This window comes from Ornithorhynchus anatinus, chromosome 5 (genome assembly GCF_004115215.2).
Source record: "Ornithorhynchus anatinus isolate Pmale09 chromosome 5, mOrnAna1.pri.v4, whole genome shotgun sequence".
NCBI classification, from domain to species: Eukaryota; Metazoa; Chordata; class Mammalia; order Monotremata; family Ornithorhynchidae; genus Ornithorhynchus; species Ornithorhynchus anatinus.
In genome coordinates, this window is record NC_041732.1 from 19886489 (window position 1) to 19911733 (window position 25245).

The 25245-nt window shown below is 46.9% G+C and overlaps 1 protein-coding gene across 1 annotated transcript in view; it reads left to right on the forward strand.

Moving 5' to 3' along the window:
- The window catches only part of AGBL1 (AGBL carboxypeptidase 1), a 631789-nt gene that overhangs the window by 430719 nt on the left and 175825 nt on the right, over positions 1-25245 (forward strand). Inside the window, exon 22 of the mRNA XM_039912196.1 lies at positions 21321-21484. Within this exon, the coding sequence (XP_039768130.1) occupies positions 21321-21484 (164 nt within the window). The remainder of the gene's footprint in view (positions 1-21320; positions 21485-25245) is intronic.

Here is a 25245-nt window from a genome sequence, read left to right on the forward strand (position 1 = left end):
GTTTTAAGTAGGGTTTTGAAGAGGGGAAGAGAATCAGTTTGGCGGAGGTGAGGAGGGAGGGCGTTCCAGGACCGCAAGAGAACGTGGCCCAGGGGTCGATGGTGGGATAGGCGAGACCGAGGGATGGTGAGGAGGTGGGCGGCAGAGGAGCGGAGCGTGCGGGGTGGGCAGTAGAAAGAGAGACGGGAGGAGAGGTAGGACGGGGCAAGGTGATGTAGAGCCTTGAAACCTAGAGTGAGGAGTTTTTGTTTGGAGCAGAGGTTGATAGGCAACCACTGGAGGTGTTTAAGAATGGGAGTGACATGCCCAGATCATTTCTGCAGGAAGATGAGCCGGGCAGAGGAGTGAAGAATAGACTGGAGCGGGGCGAGAGAGGAGGAAGGGAGGTCAGAGAGAAGGCTGACACAGTAGTCTAGTAGGGATATAACAAGAACCTGTAGCAGTAAGATAGCCATTTGGGTGCAGAGGAAAGGGCGGATCTTGGCGATATTGTAAAGGTGAAACCGGCAGGTCTCGGTAACGGATAGGATGTGGGGGGTGAACGAGAGAGACGAGTCAAGGATGACACCGAGATTGCGGGCCCGAGAGATGGGAAGGATGGTCGTGCCATCCACGGTGATAGGGAAGTCTGGGAGAGGACCGGGTTTGGGAGGGAAGATGAGGAGCTCAGTCTTGCTCATGTTGAGTTTTAGGTGGCGGGCTGACATCCAGGTGGAGACATCCCGGAGGCAGGAGGAGATGCGAGCCTGAAGGGAGGGGGAGAGGACAGGGGCGGAGATGTAGATCTGCGTGTCATCTGCGTAGAGATGGTAGTCAAAGCCGTGAGAGCGAATGAGTTCACCAAGGGAGTGAGTGTAAATGGAGAACAGAAGAGGGCCAAGAACTGACCCTTGAGGAACTCCAACAGTTAAAGGATGGGAGGGGAAGGAGGCGCCAGCAAAGGAGACCGAGAATGACCGGCCAGAGAGATAAGAGGAGAACCAGGAGAGGACGGAGTCCGTGAAGCCAAGGTGAGATAAGGTATGGAGGAGAATGGGATGGTTGACAGTGTCAAAGGCAGCTGAGAGGTCAAGGAGGATTAGAATGGAGTAGGAGCCATTGGATTTGGCAAGAAGGAGGTCATGGGTGACCTTAGAGAGAGCAGTCTCGGTAGAGTGGAGGGGACGGAAGCCAGATTGGAGGGGGTCCAGGAGAGAATGGGAGTTAAGGAATTCTAAGCAGCGATTGTAAGCGACTCGTTCTAGGATTTTGAAAAGGAAGGGTAGTAGGGAGATAGGGCGATAACTGGAGGGGGAAGTGGGGTCAAGAGCGGGTTTTTTAGGATGGGGGAGACATGGGCATGTTTGAAGGCAGAGGGGAAGGAGCCATTGAAGATTGAGTGGTTAAAAATAGAAGTTAAGGAAGGGAGGAGGGCAGGGGCAATGGTTTTAATATGGTGAGAGGGAATGGGGTCCGAGGCGCAGGTGGAGGAGGTGGCACTTGTGAGGAGGGAGGAGATTTTCCCATTTTGCAGATGAGGTAATTGATGCGCAGAGAAGCTGTCTGACTTGCCCAAAGTCACACAACAGATAAGTGGTAGAGCCAGATTTAGGTCCCAGGTCCTTCTGAGTGCCAGGCCCATGCTCTACTCACATCTCTTGCAAGAGGCCTTCCCAGATTTAGCCCTCTTTCCTCCATATCCTTCTCCCTTCTTCATTATTTATGCACTTGGATCTGTGACTTTTGGGCATGTGTTATTCACCCCACTCTCAACCCCTCTCCACTTATGTACAGATCTATAAATCATACATTAGAATTAATTGATTTATAGTAATGTCTGACTCCCCTTCTAGACTGTAAACTCACTGTGGACAGGGAATATGTCCGCCAACTCTTTTGCATTGTACTTTACTCTGAACATAGTAAGCACTCAAAAAATTCAACTGGTGATACCTGGTTGGGTGTAGAATCACACACTATACACTGGGAGAATATTCATAATAGGTCAAAGACACAGACTGTGCCATCATGCTTTTGGTGGAGAAACCAAATTGGAAGAGTGATGCAAACAGGCAGCTCAGGACCTCAGTCACTCCTTTGCTGAAAAGGAGCTGTGACAATTAGCATGTCCAAGATTCAAGCCAGGCATCCCTGGACCCAAAGAGAAAGCAAGTCTAGAAAAGGGGCTTGGAAAACTGGCCTTGGTTCCCTAGTGAGGGTCACCAGAGCACTACTGTGATGTGGAAATTGGGAGCATGGTATTTTTGCTTTTAATTGGTATTAGTTAAGGGCTTACTATGTGTCAGACACTGTTCTAAGCACTAGGGTAGATACAAAGAATTCAGGTTGGACACAGTCCATGTCTCACATGGGACTCACAGTCTCAATCCCCAATTTACAGAGGAGGTACCTAAGGCATGGAGAAGTGAAGTGACTTGCCCAAGGTCACACAACAGACAAGTGCCAAAGCTGGGATTAGTTCCCATGTCATTCTGACTACAGGGCCCATGCTCTATCTACTAGGCCATGCTGCTCTCTATTTTACCATGCAGTTCAGTTCAATTTTCAGCTGTCCATTGCCCTATCCATTATTGATTTTAAGGTCTGACTCCTCCTGTAGACTGCAAGCTTCTTGTGGGCAGGGATCACATCTACCAACCCTACTGTTTTTTACTTACCTAAGCACTCAGGCCAGTGCTCTGCACACAGTAGGTGGTCAATAAATATCACTGACTGAATGACTGAGCTGCCCCCATTACATTTTCTGACTGAAGTCACAGCCAGGTCCGTGACTGGGTGCTTCCTGAAATACCTCACTGATTTGAGAGGTGAAGGCAGGTTGAGGTTCAAGGATTCTTCCCCGAGGAATATTCTAGGATCAAGACAAAAATCAATACTTCTGGAAATTGGTACTTACGTCATCATTCATTCATTCATTCATTCATTCAATAGTATTTATTGAGCGCTTACTATGTGCAGAGCACTCTACTAAGTGCTTGGAATGTACTATTGGGCAACAGAAAGAGACAATCCCTGCCCAATGATGGGCTCACAGTCTAAAAGGGGGAGACACACAGCAAAGCAAAACAGAACAAAACAAAAACAAGACAACATCATCAAGATAAATAGAATCAAGGAGATTTACACCTCATTAACAAAATAAATAGGGTAATAAATAATATATACAAATGAGCACAGTGCTAAGGGGAGGGGAAGGGGAAAGAAAGAGGAGAGGGTGGAGGGAGGGGAGGGGGAGCAGAGGGAAAGGGGGGCTCAGTCTGGGAAGGCCTCCTGGAGGAGTTGAGTTCTATGTAGGGCTTTGAAGAGGGGAAGAGAGTTAGTTTGGTGGATGTGAGGAGGGAAGGGCAGCGATAGGATGTGGGGGAGGGGTTGACAGTGGGATAGACATGAACGAGGGACCACGAGGAGGTGAGCGGCAGAGGAGTGGAGTGCATTGGGTGGGCAGTAGAAAGAGAGAAGGGAGGTGAGGTAGGAGGGGCAAGATGATGGAGCGCTTTGAAGCCAAGAGTGAGGAGTTTTTATTTCATGCAAAGGTTGATAGGCAACCACTGGAGGTTTTTGAGGAGGGGAGTGACATGCCCAGAGCGTTTCTGTAAGAAGATGATCCAGGCAGCAGAATGAAGAATAAACTGGAGTGTGGAGAGACAGGAAGAATGGAGATCTGAGAGGAGGCTGACACATTAATCCAGGCGGGATATTATGAGAGCTTGTACCAGCATGGTAGCAGTTTGGATGGACAGAAAAGGGTGGATCTTGGTGATATGGTAAAGGTGAGACCAGCAAGTGTTGGTGACGGATTGGATGTGTGGAGTGAATGAGAGAGCTGAGTCAAGGATGGCACCAAGGCTGTGGGCCTGTGAGATGGGAAGAATGGTCGTGCCGTCCACAGTGATGGTGAAGTCAGGGAGAGGACAGGGTTTGGGATGAAAGATAAGGAGCTCAATTTTAGACATGTTGAGTTTTAGGTGGCCAGCAGACATCCAGGTGGAGACATCCCGGAGGCAGGAGGAGATACGAGCCTGGAGGGAGGAGGAGAGAACAGGGAAGGAGATGTAGATTTGGGTGTCATCCGCATAGAGATGATAGTTGAAGCCATGAGAAAAATGAGTTCACCAAGGGAGTGAGTATAGATGGAGAACAGAAGTGGGCCAAGAACTGACCCTTGAGAACCCCTCGAGTTAGTGGATGGGAGGGGGAGGAGGAGCCCACGAAGGAGACCAAGAATGAACAGCCAGAAAAGGACCAGGAGAGTATGGAGTCCGTGAAGCCAAGGTGAGTATGGAGGAGAAGGGGATGGTTAACAGTGTCAAAGGCAGCTGAGAGGTCAAGGAGGATTAGGATAGAGTAGGAGCCATTGGATTTGGTAAGAAGGACGTCATGGGTGACCTTTGAGAGGGCAGTTTGGGTGGGGTGGAGGGGAAGGAAGCCAGATAGGATGGGGTCCAGGAGAGAGTTGGAGTTGAGGAATTCAAAGCAGCGAGTGTAGATGACTAGTTCTAGGAGTTTGGAAAGGACATCACATGTCCCAGTCAGAGGATGAGGGTCTTGGTGTTCGGCACATCATCTTGTGCAGTTTACAGAAGGGCTATTGAGGGGCCCCAGTGTTGAGGGGAGATGGTCTGCCACTCATTGGTTTTAGACATGCTTGTGCTTACAGATAAAAATGTTTATTGTGCAGTACTACCAGTAGTAGTAATTGTAACAGTCATAATAGTAGTAGTAGCTAGTAGTGGGCAGGGAATGTGTCTGTCTAATGTTATAATGTGTCCTCCCAAGTTCTTAGTAAAGTGCTCTGCACACAGTAAGCCCTCAGCAAATACGATTGAATGAATGAAAAATAGTAGTTGTAATATTAGTACTAGTAGTAATAATCATATTAGTAATAGTTTTAATCCCCTCTCAGGGTCACACCTGGAGTATTGCTGGTACTCTACTGGTCTCGGCTACAGGAGGGAGAGTCAAGCCGAGGCCTACCCATTCCATTCCTAGCTTGAGCAGTGGCTCACGAGTAACAGTAATAATAATAATAATAATGTTGGTATTTATTAAGCGCTTACTATGTGCCGAGCACTGTTCTAAGCGCTGGGGTAGACATAGGGGAATCAGGTTGTCCCACGTGGGGCTCACAGTCTTAATCCCCATTTTATAGATGAGGGAACTGAGGCACAGAGAAGTTAAGTGACTTGCCCACAGTCACACAGCCGACAAGTGGCAGAGCTGGGATTCGAACTCATGAGCCCTGACTCCAAAGCCCGTGCTCTTTCCACTGAGCCACGCTGCTTCTCCGACCATCCACTATGAGTCAAAACTCACCCGTGCTGAACAGCAGCGGCCCGGAAGAGAGTCGAGGGCGGAGATTCGAGTTTACCGCGCGGAAGGTGGCGGTGGTAAACCCCTTCCTTATTTTTTGGAGGAAACTCTACAGATCCACTACCGGAACGATTACAGATGGAGAGCGGGGCGTTCTGGGGGAGACGGGTCTGTGGTGGCGCTATGGGTCGGAAATGACTCGATGGCATAAGGCAAGGCAATAGTTTTAGTAGTGGTCATATCAGTAGTAGCAGTAGTGGAACTAGTGGTGATCATCATAGTAGTATGGGTAGTTGTAGTAATACTAGTATGAATAGTACTAGTACTAGTAGTTATAGTAATGATGCTAGTAGTAGTAAGAGTACTACTAGTTATCATCATTGTAGTAGTAGTGGAAGTAGTGAGAGTAATACTGTGCATTCCAAACACTTAGTAATAATAATAATAATGGTATTTGTTAAGCGCTTACTATGTGCAAAGCACTGTTCTAAGCGCTGGAGGGATACAAGGTAATCAGGTTGTCCCACATGGTGCTCACAGTTTTAATCCCCATTTTACAGATGAGGTAACTCAGACCCAGAGAAGTGAAGTGACTTGCCCCAAGTCACACAGCTGGCTAGCAGCGGAGCCACACTGCTTTGTATAGTGCTCTGCACACAGTAAGAGCTCAATAAGAAGGATTGAATGAATGAATAGCAGTATTCATAGTAGTAGTAATAATGTAGTAGTAGTAGTAAGAATTGTAGTAAAAAAAAATAAATAAATGGAGGTATTTGTTAAGCACTTACTATGTGCAAAGCACTGTTCTAAGCACTGGGGGATTCAAGGTGATCAGGTTGTCCCACTTGGGGGTCACAGTTTTAATCCTCATTTTACTGATGAGGTAACTGAGGCACAGAGAAGTTAAGTGACTTGCCCAAAGTCACACAGCTGACAAGCGGTGGATCCGGGATTGGAACCTACAACCTCTGACTTCCAAGCCACTTTCCACAAGCCTCTTTCCACTGAGCAACGCTGCTTCTCTAGTAGTAAGTACTAGTAGTAGTACTAGAAGTAGCATTTATTGTGCTCCCAATTGGACCAATGCACTTGAAAAGTACAGAATAACAAGGTGATATGTTCCCTGCCCAGAAAGACCTAACAGTATCATAAGGAGACACACATGAAAATATCTATAACTAAAGTGGTCTAAACCTCAATCCATCACTTGGCAGCTGGGTGTGACCTAGGTGAAGTCGCTTAGCAGCGTGGCTCAGTGGAAAGAGTCAGACATCGTGGGTTCAAATCCCGGCTCTGCGGCTTGCCAGCTATGCGACTTTGGGCAGGTCACTTCTCTTCTCTGTGCCTCAGTTTCCTCATCTGTAAAATGGGGATTAAGACTGTGAGCCCCACGTGGGACAACCTGATCAGTTTGTATCCTCTCCAACGCTTATAACAGTACTTTGCACATAGTAAGTGCTTAACAAATGCCATCATTATTAATTTCTCTTTGCCTCAGTTACCTCATCTGTGAAAGGGGGATTAAATCCTTCCTCCTCCTCAACCCCAAGTGGGCCGAGGACTGTGTGCAAACCTATTAGCTTTTATCGACCCCTGGGTTTAGTACAGTACTTGGTACATGGTAAGTACTTAACAAATCCTGTTAAATAAATATTGTAAACACCTAACAAGTGCCATGATATGAGCTAGAGATGGTTGATGGGCTGTCTAATAGGAGGGAGAACAGGTATTGCAAACCCACTTTACAGTTGAGGAAATTGAGGCCCCGAGGTCATACAGCAGATAAGTGGAAGAGCCTGGATTAGAATCCAGCTCCTCTGTCTTCCAGGCCCCTGCTTTATCCAGGAGGCCACACTACATTCCAATCAGACCCCACTCCTCTGTCTCAGCTCCCCTTGGCCAGAAAAACAATCTACTCTTTGGGGTCCCCCTGTTGATAGTCCATCACATGCCCCCAACTGCTGCAATGTCCCTATCTCGGTCACCAGCTTTTGATTCTCTTCCTCACGCCACGTAAGACAGCCAATAACCGCATCAGACAAGCCAGGAACAGATGATCGAGGTTGGAGTCTTTGGGAACAATCTGTTCTGGGTCTGTTAAAAATAAAATATTTCTCTCGGGGGCAAGTGAGCAAAGTGGGTTAACGAGCAGTCTTCTTGCTGAGAGTTTAGCCATTTCTCCTGAGCGTCTGATCTCCGAGCTCTAAGATTCCTTCGTCAGGCAATTCGGAGTCATGCAGGAGGCCTGGCTGCCTGATGCTTCTCAGCTGGAAGACTGCGTTATTATTGTTATTATTATTTCTCCATCCGCTAAGTCTTAAGGCCTTCTCCAGACTCAGCATCAAGCCCTGGGAGGCAGAAACCTCCAGATCCTGCTCCTGAAGTCAGAGCGTGACAGCCTTTGGATGGATTTAAATCTAGCTAGAGGCAGTATCAGAGAAGTAGAAGGGAGGGTTTGCTTGGATGATGTTTGTTTCCCTGGAAAGGCAGGATTCTCCCCAGGATTTGGCCGCCACCTTCTCCCTCAAGCAGAGAGCAGAGCATGGAGTGAGACAGCCCAGATGCCCCTTGTTTCATTCTGGAAAGCTTGCCAGTTGCTGGGAGAGATGGAATCTGTACCTGTTGGGTAGCCTGAACAGGGAAGGCAAGACAGGCAGGGTGAAATAGATGTTCAGTGACTTTGCTTTCTCCACCTGGTACCTTGGGGTTCAAGTAAATCAAATAACTGTGGATGAGTTTCCAATGTTTTTCCTTTTTTTTTTTTTAAATGGACTTAGTTAAGTGCTTCCTATGTGCCAGGAACTGCATTAAATTCTGGGTAGATTCAAGCAACTCAGGTTGGACAAAGTTCCTGCCCCACATAGGGCTCACAATCTTAATCCCCATTTTGCAGATGAGGTAACTGAGGCACGGGGAAGTGAAGTGACCTGCCCAAGATCACACAGCCGACAAGTGGCAGATCTGGGATTAGAACCCAGATCCTCTGATTCCCAGGCCCAGGTTTTATCCACTAGGCCACGCTGCTTCTCAAGTCATGCTGCTTCTTTTGCTTCTTTAAACCCCTCTCTATCTCTTCATTCCCTCCATCCAAACAATCAATCATATTTTTTGAGCGCTTACTGAGTGCAGAACACTGAACTAAGCACTAGGAAGGGTACAATGTAGCAGAGTTATAAACATGTCCCCTAAACACAATGAGCTCACAGTCCAGAGAGAGAGACAGACTTTAATATAAATAAAAAAATTAAGGATATGTATATAAGTGCTCGGGGGGTGAGGGAGGGGTGAATAAGGGGTGCAAGGGTGACTCAGAAGGATGTGGGAGAATCCGGGATGAGAGCATCCAGACACAGCGCTCCTGTGTGTTGGTGGTGGGGAACTAGCATGGCTCAGTGGAAAGAGCACGGGCTTGGGAGTCAGAGGTCATGGGTTTGAATCTTGGCTCTGCCACTTGTCAGCTGTGTGACTGTGGGCAAGTCACTTAACTTCTCTGTGCCTCAGTTACCTCATCTGTAAAAGGGAGATTAAGGCTGTGAGCCTCCCATAGGACAACACGATTACCCTGTATCTACCCCAGTGCTTAGAACAGTGCTCTGCACATAGTAAGCACTTAACAAATACCAACATTATAAACTCCAAAAAGAGATAAGACAATCCAAAAGAAATGGTGACTGAATCCAGGAACCTTCAAGTCTCCCAGCATTCCTATTCCCAGACATAGGTGAAGGAAGCAGGGATCATGGGTCAGGGGGCTCCGGGCCAGGGCAGAGTCTTAGTGCAAGGGGTGGGGACTGGGGATACAAGGCACTGGGCAGAGAAGACCCTTAAGTCTTTCCAAATCAGCTGCTGTCGCTGGTGTTCCTCACCCTGGAAATCAGTTCAAACTCTGAGGCCTCTCCCCTCTGTCCTGGAAGTTCTTCTTGGCTCTGGACATCCTCTATCCCAACCCTCCATCCTCTACCTTCCCTCCTCCTCCTTCTGCCCTCTGCTGGTTCCAAGCTCTGCACCCTGATGTACGTTAAGATAAAGTCTTGACAAAGAATCTTAGGGCTGGGAAGGTCCAAGCACAATTTAAACCTGAACCACCTTGGGCAGATGAGAATGTTTTCCATGTGACAGACTGACAGGGAACAGTAGATGTAACCACTTTCCCCAACTAATTCTGCTCTGATAAGTGAACATTCAGGAAATTATTTGTTACTTCTTCAAGAAGAGGCTTAAACTAATTTCCTCTGGTTCTATCATCAATATAGTTTGAGAAAAGTGGGCCATCTGCCTTTGTATAATAATACTAGTAGAAATGACATTTTTTTAATGGCATTTTTTAAGCACTTACTATGTGCCAGGCACTGTTCTATGTTCTGGGGTAGATACAAGGTAACCAGGTTGGACACAGTCCATGGCCCTCATGGAGTTCACAGCCATTATCCCCAATTTAAAAATGAGGGAACTGAGGCACAGAGAAGTGAAGTGATTTGCCTGAGGTGACAGCAGACAAGTGGTGGATCCAGGATTAGAACTCAAGTCCTTCTGACTGCCAGGCCTATGCTTGATCCATTAGGTCATGCTGCTTCTTACTCAGTGTTTACCATGTGAGAAGTGCTGTATGAAGCCCTGGGATAAATACATAATAAATAGATTGGGCAGAGCCCTTTCCCACATGGGGCTTGCTAAGTAGCAGTGGAAAAAAGGACAATAAATTCTAAAATCAGAAATTCAAAATAAGAATGTAAAACCAAACACAGTTGTTGGAGGTACGATTCATTACACAACTCACAGCTTTAGCCACATTGTCTGTTTACAAACTGGGGCATCCTCCCTAGAGATCCAGTAGTTGGAGTTCCTCGGAGCTTTGGCGATAGCATGTTGGACAAGCATCGGCTGTCTGCAGGGTTCCTGGCGTTCCTGGTCTCTACGAACCCTCCCTATATCTTCTCACTGCAACCCAGCCTCCCTCCTCTCCAGCCAACCTACTTTCCTGTGCATCATTCTCATCTCCACCACCACCACCAACTTCCTGCTCACAAACCTTCCATTTTCCTGGAACTTTTCTGCCCCCTCCTGCCCCCCACCTAGCAAACCACTGCTCTCCCCACTTTCAGAGACTTCTGGAAGTCCCATTTCCTCCAAGAGGCCTTCCCTGATTAATGTCCCACTTCCCCACCCTATTCCCCTACTATTGCCACTTAAACACTTTCTCCTTCTCCTAAGAACCTGGGTACACACACCCTCACAGTGCACTTATGTAAATACCTTTATAGTCTTTTGCTTCCCTCTAGACTGTAAGCTCCTTTTGGGCTTCGTTCTACCAGCAGGATGGTGTTGTACTCTCCCAAGCACTTAGTACAGAGCTCTGCACAGAGTAGGTTCTCAATAAATTCCATTGATTGACTGATTCTACATTTAATTTATTTCAGGTTCTATCTCTCCACTAGGCAACATGGATAGAGCACAAGTCTGGGAGTCAGAAAATCATGGGTTCTAATTCCTGCTCCGCCACTTGTCTGCCATGTGACCTTGGGCAAGTCACTTCATTTCTCTGGACCTCAGTTACCTCATCAGTTAAATGGGGATTGAAACTGTGAGCCTCACAGGGGACAGAGACTGAATCTAACTCAATTTGCTTGTATCCATCCCAGCACTTAGTACAGTGCCTGGCACATAGTAAGCACTTACCAAATACCGTCATCATCATCATCATTGTCAGTTCTTTGAGGACAGAGCACTAAGTACTTAATAATTACTATGAATTGATTAAGCTAATTAAGTCTGATAACAGCCATATCTTCCACATGGGAACATGTTGAGTAAACCATACTATCAAGCCATTCATGGTATAATTCAGTCTTTGCCCCCAAATGCAACAAGTGTTAGTATCAATCATATTCACTGCACTCTTACTGTGTCCAGAGTAGTGTACTAAGCACTTGGGTGAGTACAATATAATGATATAACGTAGTAAATGGACATGTTCCCTCTCCATAATGAACTTAAGATCTAGAGGGGGAGACAGATATTAATATAAATAAATAAATTCCAGATTTGTACATTGGTGCTGTGGGCCTGAGGGAAGGATTAATAAAGGGAGCAAATCGGCGTCGGTTATCCACTGTGCACTCTCTGTGTAAGGATGTAAACTCCTTGAAGGCAGGGTTTTATGGGGGCGTTTCAGAATTTGGAATGATTATCAAATGTCCCATTGGAGGCAGCTGGTACCCATCAGGGTCAGCAGTACCATATTCATTTCAGTTATATTTACTGTGTGCCTGAAAAAGCATAAGTGACGATTCCTCTCTTTGGGAAGCAAACGGTCTAATGGGGGTCAGAGGGCAGATGCTGGAGGAGGAGGGAGAAGGGGTACAAGGTGATTTCAAGACCCGAGTTCTTTTTCCAAGGCTCCGCTCTTCAGAAAATGGCCCCAGGAGGGAAGGTGCCATTCACCACAGAAGGACAGATAACGCTTTCCTATGCATAAGTTCTTCCATATTCAGAGGGTCAGGTGTACCCTTCGTGTCATAAAAGCACATGTCTCCCTCACCAGACAGACAAGGCAGGGCTAGGAAAGCAGGTCCTGGCTCTAGGTAATGGCCACTGCTAGCTCAGGAGTGAAATATTCAGTCATTAGGGGCCAGAAGCGGGAGGCATAGAAATGAAGGACAAATTTGGACTACAACAAACACACACCCCCGCAAACACATGCATGGCCACCCATGCTGTTCCTCAATGTCACGGGTCTTTTTTCTGTTACTAGGGAAAGAGTTGTCAGTAGTGAATTTGGGAGCTAGGGCCACAAGGAGTAAAGCAGATTGGGCTCTGGCTGCAGAAGCCCACTGGGTGGGTTCTGGCTGGAGACCCAGATGTTTTGCAATCGATTCTATCTCCAGCAGGAAGGGCATTAGAGTCCATTTAATGGTGTTGCTAAGTGGTCATGCCAGGGGAGTCCAGCCCCCTACCCCTAGCTCAATTTCTCTTTTCTGCTTTCCCATGGGAATTCATTGATCTGCATGGTTGGACTGCTTTTACTTTCACTTCCTTATGGGATTCTGGTCAAGAGGTTGAGCAGAATTTGAAGGTCTTGGTTGTTTTTGTGGTTGTTTTTTTAAATAGTATTTGTTAATCACTTACTATGGGCCAGGCACTGTCCTATGTGCTGGGATAGATGCAAGGTAATCAGGTTGGACACAGTCCCTGTCCCACATGGGGCTCACAGTCTTAATCCCTATTTTGCAGTTGAGGGAACTGAGGCATAGAGAAGTTAAGTGACTTGCCCAAGGTCCCACAGCAGAAAAGTAGCAGGGTCATGATTTAGAATCCAGGTTATTTGACTTCCAGGCATGTGCTCTTTCCACTATGCCTCACTGCTGGATTGTATGCTTCTGCCAATCTGTACCGAGCAGATGTGGTTTGGAGACTTTAAACCTTGGATGGTGTTTTATGGTGTTTGTTAAGTGTGCAAGCACGATACTAAGCACTGGAGTCAGTACAAGATAATCAGGTTGGACACAGTCCCTGCCCCCCATAAGGTTCACAGTTTAAGTAGGAGAGAGTAGGATTTAATCCCCATTTTACAGATGATGAAATGGAAGCAGAGAGAAGTGAAGTGACTTGCCCAGGTCACACAACAGGCAAAGTGGCAGACCTGGGACCAGGTCCTCTGATTCTCAGGCTGTGCTCTTTCCATTAGGCCACACTGCCATGACATTGTTTGAGGTTTGGCTTCATGGGTCTCTCTAAAGTTTCTTTTACCCTCCTTGTTTAGAGTTCTTCCCATCCCAAATCACCATAGAGCAGTTGTTTGGGATCCTGTTGTTATCTATGTGTCTTGTTCAGTGGAGATAGGTGCATAGCATTTGCATGCCAGGACTCTTATGTGACCAAATGACCGGAGTAGAGTGACCCAATATTAAAACTGTGATGGTCTTATTATATAGTCTTGGTGTTCACAGCCCTGATGACTGGGACCCCTCAGTAATATTGGGACTATAGATAAGAGGTCCCTGAAAAGTCCAAACTTGTGGATTTTAAAATGCAATGGTATCATTGGACTTGTCTTTCGATATGGCCTCCTTCAAGAGAGGCAAGAATTTTCTGTGTTCAGAAACTCTCCTGGTTATAAAAGGGCACCCCTTATGCCCTTTCTGAAGTCAGAGAAAAAAAGTAGCATTGATTGCTAGAGTCCAAGGCCCAAGTTAGTCCAAAGAGCCAGTTGAAATGAAGATAGGGTCCAAATTTACTTACTCTAGTGTACTCTCCCAAGTGCTTATTCATTCATTCATTCAATAGCATTTATTGAGCGCTTACTATGTGCAGAGCACTGTACTAAGTGCTTGGAATGTACAAATCAGTAACAGATAGAGACAGTCCCTGCCCTTTGATGGGCTTACAGTCTAGTCATCTCCTACCGCTGCACTGTCTCCTCCCTCACCAACTCTGAAATCCCTCTCTCTGACCATAACCTTCTCACCTGCCTCATCTGTCACACTCCCTCCCCCTGCAAATCTTCGCTACTGCCCCACAGAGACCTCCGCTCTCTTGATCCCATCCGTCTTTCCAAAAGCATCTCTCCTCACCTTGCCGCCCTCTCCTCACTTCCCACTCTCGACGATCAGGTCTCCGCTCTCAACTCCACCCTCTCTACTCATCTCAACTCTCTCGCCCCCCTTTCCCTCCGCCGCTCTCGCTCCACTAACCCACAGCCCTGGATCACCTCCTCTGTCTGCCTCCTACGCGCCTATGCTCGAGCTGCTGAGCGCTGCTGGCGAAAGTCCAAGCACCAAGCCGACCTCACACACTGCAAAGTTATCCTTTCCTGCCTTAACTCTGCCCTCTCCTCCACCAGGCAAAACATCTTCTCCTCCCTCATCGACACCCATGCCCGTCACCCCCGCCGATTGTTCTGGACCTTTAACTCTCTCCTTAGGCCCCCTGTTCCTCCCCCTCCCCCATCTCTCACCCCCAATGATCTGGCCACCTATTTCCTCACGAAAATCAACACGATCAGGTCTGAGCTCCCAAAGTCACCCCTCCGCCTCTCCCCTCTCCCCCACCAACCCTCTCCCCTACTTTCCCATCCTTCCCTGCAGCATCCTCAGAGGAGATCTCCTCCCTCCTCGCAAGTGCCACCCCCTCCACCTGCGCCTCGGACCCCATTCCCTCTCACCTTATTAAAACCATCGCCCCTGCCCTCCTCCCTTCCTTAACTTCTATTTTTAACCACTCAATCTCCAATGGCTCCTTCCCCGCTGCCTTCAAACATGCCCACGTCTCCCCCATCCTAAAAAAACCCGCTCTTGACCCCACTTCCCCCTCCAGTTATCGCCCTATCTCCCTACTACCCTTCCTTTCCAAAATCCTAGAATGAGTCATCTACGATCGACGCTTAGAATTCCTTAACTCCCATTCTCTCCTAGACCCCCTCCAATCTGGCTTCCGTCCCCTAAACTCTACCGAGACTGCTCTCTCTAAGGTCACCCATGACCTCCTTCTTGCCAAATCGAATGGCTCCTACTCCATTCTAATCCTCCTTGACCTCTCTGCTGCCTTTGACACTGTCGACCATCCCCTCCTCCTCCATACCTTATCTCACCTTGGCTTCACGGACTCCGTCCTCTCCTGGTTCTCCTCTTACCTCTCTGGCCAGTCATTCTCGGTCTCCTTCGCTGACGCCTCCTCCCCCTCCCATCCTTTAACTGTTGGAGTTCCTCAAGGGTCAGTTCTTGGCCCTCTTCTGTTCTCCATTTACACTCACTCCCTTGGTGAACTCATTCGCTCTCACGGCTTTGACTACCATCTCTATGCAGATGACATGCAGATCTACCTCTCCGCCCCTGTCCTCTCCCCCTCCCTTCAGGCTCGCATCTCCTCCTGCCTCCGGGACGTCTCCACCTGGATGTCAGCCCGCCACCTAAAACTCAACATGAGCAAGACTGAGCTCCTCATCTTCCCTCCCAAACCCGGTCCTCTCCCAGACTTCCCTATCACCGTGGATGGCACGACCATCCTTCCCATCTCTCGGGCCCGCAATCTCGGTGTCATCCTTGACTCGTCTCTCTCGTTCACCCCCCACATCCTATCCATTACCGAGACCTGCCGGTTTCACCTTTACAATATCGCCAAGATCCGCCCTTTCCTCTCCACCCAAACGGCTACCTTACTGCTACAGGCTCTCGTTATATCCCGGCTAGACTACTGTGTCAGCCTTCTCTCTGACCTCCCTTCCTCCTCTCTCGCCCCGCTCCAGTCTATTCTTCATTCCGCTGCCCGGCTCATCTTCCTGCAGAAACAATCTGGGCATGTCACTCCCCTTCTTAAACAACTCCAGTGGTTGCCTATCAACCTCCGCTCCAAACAAAAACTCCTCACTCTAGGCTTCAAGGCTCTCCATCACCTTGCCCCTTCCTACCTCTCCTCCCTTCTCTCTTTCTTTTCCCTCTTTTCCCCCCATTTCCCTCTGCTCCTCCCCCTCTCCCTTCCCATCCCCTCAGCACTGTACTCGTCCGCTCAACTGTATATATTTTCATTACCCTATTTATTTTGTTAATGAAATGTACATTGCCTTGATTCCATTTAGTTGCCATTGTTTTTACGAGATGTTCTTCCCCTTGACTCTATTTATTGCCATTGTTCTTGTCTGTCCATCTCCCCCGATTAGACTGTAAGCCCGTCAAACGGCAGGGACTGTCTCTATCTGTTGCCGACTTGTTCATTCCAAGCACTGAGTACAGTGCTCTGCACATAGTAAGCGCTCAATAAATACTATTGAATGAATAATGGGGGAAGACAGACAAAAACAATAGCAATAAATAGAATCAAGGGGATGAACATCTCATTAAAGCAATAGCAAATAAATAGAATCAAGGTGATGTACATCTCATTTACAAAATAAATAGGGTAATGAAAATATATACAGTTGAGCAGATGAGTACAGTGTTGAGAGGAGCAGAGGGAAAGGGGGGAAAGAGGGCTTAGCTGAGGGGAGGTGAAGTGGGGGTAGAGGGGGAGCAGAGGGAGCAGAGGGAAAAGGGGGAGCTCAGTCAGGGAAGGCCTCTTGGAGGAGGTGAGTTTTAAGTAGGGTTTTGAAGAGGGGAAGAGAATCAGTTTGGCGGAGGTGAGGAGGGAGGGCGTTCCAGGACCGCGGGAGGACATGGCCCAGGGGTCGCCGACAGGATAGGAGAGACCGAGGGACGGTGAGGAGGTGGGCGGCGGAGGAGCGGAGCATGCGGGTGGGCAGTAGAAAGAGAGAAGGGAGGAGAGGTAGGAGGGGGCAAGGTGATGGAGAACCTTGAAGCCTAGAGTGAGAAGTTTTTGTTTCATGTGGAGGTTGATAGGCAACCACTAGAGGTTTTTAAGAAGCGGAGTGACATGCCCAGAGCATTTCTGCAGGTAGATGAGCCGGGCAGTGGAGTGAAGAATAGACTGGAGTGGGGAGAGACAGGAGGAAGGGAGGTCAGAGAGGAGGCTAACACAATAATCCAGCCAGGATATTATGAGAGCCTGTAACAGTAAGATAGACATTTGGGTGGAGAGGAAAGGGCGGATCTTGGCGATATTATAAAAGTGAGACCGGCAGGTTTTGGTGACGGATTGGATGTGTGGGGTGAATGAGAAAGCCACTGCTTATAACAGTGTTTATACGTTTGTAAACAATGTTTACACGGAGTAAACACTCAATGAATACCATTAATTTGATTGATTGATTGATTGAGTCTGATTCTGATTTCGATGAACACACTTTATTCCCTCCTAGCCTTGTTTCTTTCTGCTCCAAGACCTGAACTAAATGTTCCTATTCTCCATTTCTGACCCTCACGAGAGCTTCAGCTAGATCATTCTGGTGGCTAGTCTAGGCAAAAAATATTGGATTTCTGTCCCGAACAATGCCTTCAACCCCTAGAGAGGGGCTGACAGAGAATGAGAGTGGAAGTCAAGTTGAGCCAATTTAGTGAAAAATGAGGCCCAGCTGAGCAGGGGAGCTGACTTTCCCCACATGGAAGACACCTCAAGGATGTTTGTAACCGGGCTGCTAAGTTGTCTTTTTTTATTGATTTAAGAAAAATTAAAACTTGCTAAACATCTGTCTCTCCTCTCCCCCTGCTGTTGTTTACTGAGGAGCAGGTTTCCCACTGCATGAAGCAGTGTCTCTTTCCTGAGAGAAACAGGTGTCAAAACAGCCAGCCAATCAGCTTTATATTGCCAAAGGGATCTCGGGAGTTTTCTATTTGCCTTTATTCTCCCACCTTGAGGTGCCCTTGATTAAATCAAGATGGTCCCAATTGAGTAGCATATTTCTCTTGCCCCTCTTGCTACCAGCCTCTTTGTGCTGCAAGAGAAACCTGTAAATGGGACATTTTGAATGACAGGAGGAACACCCCATCCCTGTTCTTTCTTTTGTCTCACTTTAGTGTTTGAGATCAAAGCAGACAGTTCTCTGAAGCAAACATTTGACTAATAAAACTGAGTTCCCCATCTCTAACTCCCAAGACAAGCTGGTTTTCATTTCTCTACTTCTCTATCTCTTAGGAGCCTAGCAGAGTGTGGATTTTACGGGCTTCAAACTTCAGTCTGACCTGAATATCTGAGAAGTAACTCTGGCAACTAACCTTCTCTATGTTGTGGGATCTGAGACTAGCCCAGATGTCCAGTGCTAAGAGCTTAGTACAGTGTTAAGCACTTAGTACAGTGCTAGGTGCCTAGTACAGTGCTAAGCACTTAGTTCTGCACACAGTAAGAGCCCAAAATATACTATTGATTGAATGACTGCATTGTGCACCTGCAAAGACTGTCCTTTGATTGGCTGCTGGGTATGTTGTTTGAGGTGCCTGCCTCTATTTTCTCTTTAGCTTCTTTGACTTATGATCTTTTTGAGCACTAAACTCAGAGGAGGCCAGCCTTTTTCTTGATGAGAAGAACGTAGCTCATTAGAAGCAGCATGGTTCAGTGGAAAGAGCCTGGGCTTGGGAGTCAGAGGTCATGGGTTCTAATCTCAGCTCTGCCACTTATCAGCTGTGTGACTTTGGGACTTCTCTGTGCCTCAGTTACCTCATCTGTAAAATGGGGATTAAGACTGTGAGTCCCACGTGGGACAACCTGATTACCTTGTATCAACCCCAGCACTTAGAACAGTGCTTTGTACACAGTAAGTGCTTAACAAATGACATTATTATTATTATTGTTATTATTATTACGGATGGGGATGTAGCCTGCTGATCTTTCTGCCTCAGTTGTCTCCCAGTTTTCAACTGAGATGACATTTTTTCATGGGGTACTGCCTCAATAGCTAGGACAAGTTGTACGACTCTGTTGCATTATAAAGATGATGATGGTACTTGTTAAGCGCTTATTAGGTGCCAAGCACTGTTCTAAGCACTGGGGTAGATACAAGGGTAATCAGGTTGTCACACGTGGGGCTCACAGTCTTCATCCCCATTTTACAGAAGGGGGAACTGTGGCACAAAGGACTTAAGTGACTTGTCCTTGGTCACCCAGCTGACAAGTGGTGGATACAGGATTAGAATCCAGGACCTCTGACTCCCAAGCCTGTGTTCTCTTCCAAATGATTGGCAGAGTGCTCTGCAGACAGTAAACTCTCAGATTGATTGATTGATTGACACGTTCTTTAGTAGTCGTGACAGAGACAGTGACATCATGTCAACCAGATGTCAGGCTTTACAGTCACGGCTGCACAATCATGCAATGTCACTGAAAATTGAAAGCATCCAAAAACTTACGTCTAGTGCTCTGTGAATATATTTTGACTAATTTCTTGGATGGGGAAGAAGAATCAAACAATCAAAAGCTTGTATTTATTGAGTACTTATGGTATGCAAAGCTCTGTACTAAGTTCTTGGGAGAGTGCAATAGAACAGAGTTGGCAGAGATGTTCTCTGCCCATAGTGGGCTTTCAGTCTAGAGGGGGACACAGGTATTAATATAAATAAATAAATTAAATGACATATACATGCTCAAGTCTTATGAGGCTGAGGAAGGTGTGAATAAAGGGTGCAAATCCTAGTTCAAGGGTGATGAAGAAGTGAGTGGGAAAAGAGGAAATGAGGGCTTAATTTGGGGAGACCTCTTGGAAGAGATGTGCTTTCCAGGCTTTTCACTGTGCCTTCTTCTGGCCCGTCCTGCCCGCTGACCCCTGGCCCACGTCCTACCTCTGGCCTGGAATGTCCTCCTTCCTCAAATCCGCCAAACTAGCACACTTCCCCCCTTCACACCACTACTGAAAGCTCACGCCCTCCAGGAGGCCTTTGCAGACTAAGTCCTTCTCTTCCTCTGCTCCTCCTCCCCTACCCATCACCCCGACTCGCTCCCTTTACTCTGCCCCTTCCCCACCCCACAGCACTTGTGTATATATGTACATATATATAATTATAATTCTATTTATTTTTATTAATAATGTGTGTATATCTATAACTTCATTTATTTATAATGATGCTACTGTTGCCTGTTTACTTGTTTTGGTGTCTGTATCCCTGCTTCTAGACTGTGAGCCCACTGTGGGCAGGGATTGTCTCTATCATTGCTGAACTGTACTTCCCAAGTGCTTAGTACAGTGCTCTAAACAAAGTAATCGCTCAATAAATATGAATGAATGAATGAATGAATGAATGAATGAATAGACTATAAGTTGCCCTTCTAAACTGTAAGCTCCTTGTGAACAGAGAACATTTGTACCAACTCTGTCATTGTTGAATTGTACTCTCACAAGTGCTTAGCACATTACTCTGCACACTGTAAGCAATCGATAAATTGCTTTTAGACTGCGAGCCCGTTGTTGGGCAGGGACTATATCTATCTGTTGCCCAAACTATACAATCCAAGTGCTTGGTACAGTGCTCTGCACACAGTAAGCGCTCAATAAATACGATTGATTGAATGAATGAATAAATATCATCGATCGATTGATTGATTAAATCTAGATAGGGAATTTGAGTGCCTACAGGAGGCGGTCTGGTCTCCCCTCTTCTTCCCTCTGCTCCTTCTATCCCCCCTTCACCTCTCCGCAGCCAAACCCTCTTCTCCCCCCTTCCCTCTCCTCCTCCCCCTCTCCCATCCCACCCCCTCAGCACTGTACTTGTCTGCTCGACTGTATATATCTTTACCACCCTATTTATTTTGTTTATTTTGTTTAATGAGATGTACATGACCCTGATTCTATTTAGTTGCCATTGTTTTTACGAGATGTTCTTCCCCTTGACTCTATTTATTGCCATTGTTCTTGTCTGCCTGTCTCCCCCGATTAGACTATAAGCCCATCAAAGGGCAAGGACTGTCTCTATCTGTTGCCGACTTGTACATTCCAAGCGCTTAGTACAGTGCTCCGCACATAGTGAGGGCTCAATAAATACTATTGAATGAATGAATGGTCTGTGTGTCTGTTTGTTATTATATTGTACTCTCCTAAGAGCTTAGTACAGAGCTTTGCACATGATAAATACGATTGATTGACCAATGAATGAATGTGATAAAGAATCCAAGTTGGGCATAGAGAAGCCAGCGTTCTTTTAGCCTGTGTTGGAACCTTGGACAATTCACTTAACCTTACTTGGCCTCAGCTTTTCTTTTGTCAAATGGGGATGAAAATAGCTGCTTCTCCTTCCTTCACAGGGATGCTGGGATGATAGAATGAAATCATTCATTGGAAAGAGTTTGAGAAAGAAAAAAAGTGCTATGTGAATTTAAAAGTTATGATTATAAGACTCTTGGCATTCCTCCAAGAGGCCTTCCCCGACTATATCTGCATTTTCTCTTCTCCCACTCCCTTCTGTGTTGCCCTTGCACTTGGATTTGCACCCTTTATTCACCCCTTCCTCTGTAAGCATCTGTCTTAATTTCTGTATTTGTAGTAATGTCTGTCTCAGTTCTGTTATATTGCACTCTCCCCAGAGTTTAGTATAGTATTCTGCACACATTGATCACTGTAAAACAATTTATTGATTGACAGAATTGACAAAACTCAACTGAGACCTCATTCAATCATCCCCTGATTTGTGTTTGATTGGCAGGGCCTGCAGTTCGGAACTCGGGAGCTAGAGGAGGTGGGAGCCACCTTCTGTCTGAGTCTTCTCCTCCTGCAGCTCAAGTCCCTTCCTCGAAGTCGCACGCTTTTGGCACAGATAGCCTCCCGGCTGGGTGAAGAGGAAGAGACTGTGGACCACTGGCTCCAGAGGTAGGGGGTCAAGAGGGAATACAAGGATGGCAGGAGGGGTATCTGTTCTCTGAGGACAGAGCTGATGCATGCTGAAGGCAGCCTGCACAAACGGAGGAAATTCCTGAATGGTCTCAATGAGGCCGGCTCTCTGAATGTCTGGTGCAGGACTGCCTTTCTCTCCTTTTGGAAGGTAAGTGAAATCTAGACCATCGTTCATTCATTTTGCAAACTGATGTGAACCTTCTCTATGCCTGCACACATTGGGTTGTAGTACCAGGCATGATGGGAGGTAAAGTTTGAGAGGAATTCCGCCCTTTATAATCTTCAATCCAAATCCCCATCCTCTCTGTGCGTGGAGTTATGGGGACCCAGCCCAGACATTTCTCTGCCTGCCAAACCAGCTCAGCCTCAGAAAAACGGCATTCTGCCAATTCATGCCTCTTCAGGCATTGCCCAAACACGATCTCAGCAAGATCTTGGTTCTCTGGAAATGACAACAGTGCAAACAATTCAAGGGAGGAGAACTTAGTGGGTGGAATGGGAGAAAAGAAAAAAGAAAAAGGAGGAAATAAAAATGAAGGAAGATGAAAATCTATGGGAGGGACTAAGTGAATATGCGTGTTGGAGGAGAGGGAGTGGGTGGGAAATGTGAAAAATTGAGGGGTGATGTGATGTGTCACGAGAAGCAGCATGGTTCAATGGAAAGAGCACAGGCTTGGAGTCAGAGGTCGTGGGTTCGAATTCCAGCTCTGCCACTTGTCAGCTGTGTGACTGTGGGCAAGTCACTTAACTTCTCTGTGTCCCACTTACCTCATCTGCAAAATGGGGATTAAGATTATGATGAGCCTCATGTGGGACAACCTGATTACCCTGTATCTACCCCAGCGCTTAGAACAGTGCTCTGCACAAAGTAAACGCTTAACAAATACCAACATTATTATTATTATGTGGGGTGAGGCAGGGACGTTTTTGGAAATCAGAGGAATAATTTCATCTGGCCCCAGGGCCCAAGGAAAAGATAAACTCAATGTTCGCTCGCTAGACCCAATGTAGTCACCCAAACATTTACTACCGTGTTCAACATGGTGTAAATATTCAATAAATACAATTGATTGATTGATTAAACCTTTAAAAGTCCTTAGACCTAGTCTGTTTTCCACTGACATTTCTGTCCATCCTGGTGACACATCCCACCAAATGGCCCCTGGAGACTTGGAATGATGACGGCTGTAATAAATCCAGCTCTGGGTGAGGCTGGTTTCATCTAGGATTCAGTATCTTCAATATCAGTATCCACACCCTCATCATACCCCTTGGTAAAATGAATTCTCTCATCGGAATTAAAAGTACCTGCAGCATGAGGTCTCCACACAACCCCGGAAAATATGGGGTCGGCTGAAGCAGCTGCTGTGACTGTGGGTGTGTCTTGGACTTTAAACGGCAAAGAGCCCAAAATTCTGCTCTCCTAGCCACAGAACCCTGCTGATTGTGTGTGTGTGTGTGTGTGTGTGTGTGTAATTGTCCTTGTCTTTTATCCTGTTTTATTGTTTAATTGTTTCTCTACCCTTTATATGTCTGTCTCTAGTCTCCTCCTCCCACTGCCTTACATTCTTCTATTGTGAGACCTCTGAGGACTGGAGACTGTGTCTATTTCCTATCTGTGCATTCTTTCCCAGCACTTAGCATAGTGCTACGCACTCAGTAAGAGCTTAATAAATACTATTATTACTACGATCAGATCAGGTGTTGGAGGTTGATGTGAAGTCAGGCTGTCAATCAGTCTGTCAATCAATCCATCACTTCCCTGCCTGGAGCTGTGTATAGCATTTTGTGTTCCAGCCTCTTTCTTCCCAACTGCCTGATAACCTAGTATGTTTGGCACTGAGTTCGGGTGTCAGCCTCTGCCTCTGACAGCAACCATTTCCATCTGTCAGAGTTCATATCTCCACTTGTCTTTTCATCCTGCCCTTGTCGGAATTGTCTCAGCTCCATGCACTTTCCAGTTGCTTTCTTCGGTGCTGCTCAGAGGAAGGAAGATTGATTGGGTCTGGCATCGCCGCACTCCAAAGAATTGATCGCACTCATCCATTTGAGCCGGCGTGGCGAAGGTCAGTCCCCCTTCAACAGGAACAGGGAGAAACATGTCACGGAAGCCCAGGGTCTAGCTGGAACCTGAAAGATTCAGTATCAGGTTCAAGAGAGGTGTATGGGACAGCCCGCAACCCGAGCCTTTCCCTTTCAGATCCGCTTGTGCCCTCTGGCCTGTCTTTCTGTTGTGCACTTAGCCAAGTACCTTCATGGCTATGGTTTTGGAGGAAATGGTGAAATAGCTATTGTTCTGTGAACCAGATACACCTTGTCTTGCTCAGAGACAGTCTTCCCTCTTCTTCAAAATGAGCAGGAGTTGGGCCATTTTTTAATGGTATTTTTAGAACTTATGATATTTCAAGCACCGTTCTAAGCATTTATGGAGATACAAGCTAATCAGTTTGGACACAGTCCCTGTCCCTCATAGGGCTCACAGCCAAAGACAGAGATAGGAGAATCTAATCCCCATTCTATAGATGAGGCATCTGAGGCTCAGAGAATTTAAGTGATTTGCCTGATGTCACTCAGCAAGCAATTGACAGAGCCGCGATTAGAACTCAGGTCCTCTGACTCCTAGGCCCATGCTCTTTCCTGCTTCTGGATTGTTCAGAGGCTCACTAAAGCTCCCTTTTGGCTTGCTAGAGGCTCATTAAGCAGGATGTCAGTTCCTCACTCAAGCCAGGACCCAGGTCTATCTCCTGAATTGTTCTCTCCTAAGCATCTAGTACAGCGTGCTGCACAGAGTAAGTGCTCAATAAATGACACTGATTGATTGAATCAAAACCAAAAGCCCTCTAGTCCTGGTAAAGTTCAGGGATTGGAGAAAACCAAGTTGAAATCTACTTTCAAATCGGTAAGGTTACATCCAATATAACCTGTTGGAACTTAGAATGACCTCACACCTCCTGCTGTGAACGCTCTTTGCTGCCGAGAATTAAGCCTTTTAAGGATATTACCAATAACAGTGATAGAACCATCCTGAAATGTATCTAGCCCATCCACTCAAATTATGCTTCACCAAATCCCAGGGAGGTAGTGAGAGGCAGGGGTCGCTCTCCACCTTTTGCAGATGATGCATCAGAGACCCGGAGAGGGTAGGTGAGTTGCCCAAGATTACCCAGCGGCAGGGGTGGATCTGAGATTCAGATCTCCTGGCTCTCAGACCTGTGGCTTTTCCAGGCTGCTTTCCATACGTCCTTCTCTGTGAAGAAATTGCCCTCCAGAGGGCCAGAGGATCAGAGCAGCTCCTCCTTCTTTGCTTCAGTCTTCCCCAGTTCTGGGATTTGATATTACTCTCTGAAGGACCCCACTCTGCCCTTTCCGCTGAAGAACACTTGCCTGCTGCACCATTCACCCCCCTCCAGCTGAGAGCCTTTCCCGGAGGCTCACCTGGCACAGACGTGGAAAACGCCACCGTGGTTGCTTCCTCCGCCCTGCTGGTGTCCCCAACTCCAAGGAGGCTCTACTGGGAAGATAAAGTGCTGCCGTGTACTCTGGACATCATGTTTTTTGACAAGAGTTTTCATGCCTCATTTGCCAGGAAAGCGATTAGAATTTAGTCAACGCTCAGAAAATAACTTGCCATTTGTCACGAGTGGAGAGAGGATAGAAATGGTGGTTATTTGCTTCTTCCTGCTTAAAATGAGACACCCACACACATATCCCAACCAACCTTCTTGTTTTTGTTTTCC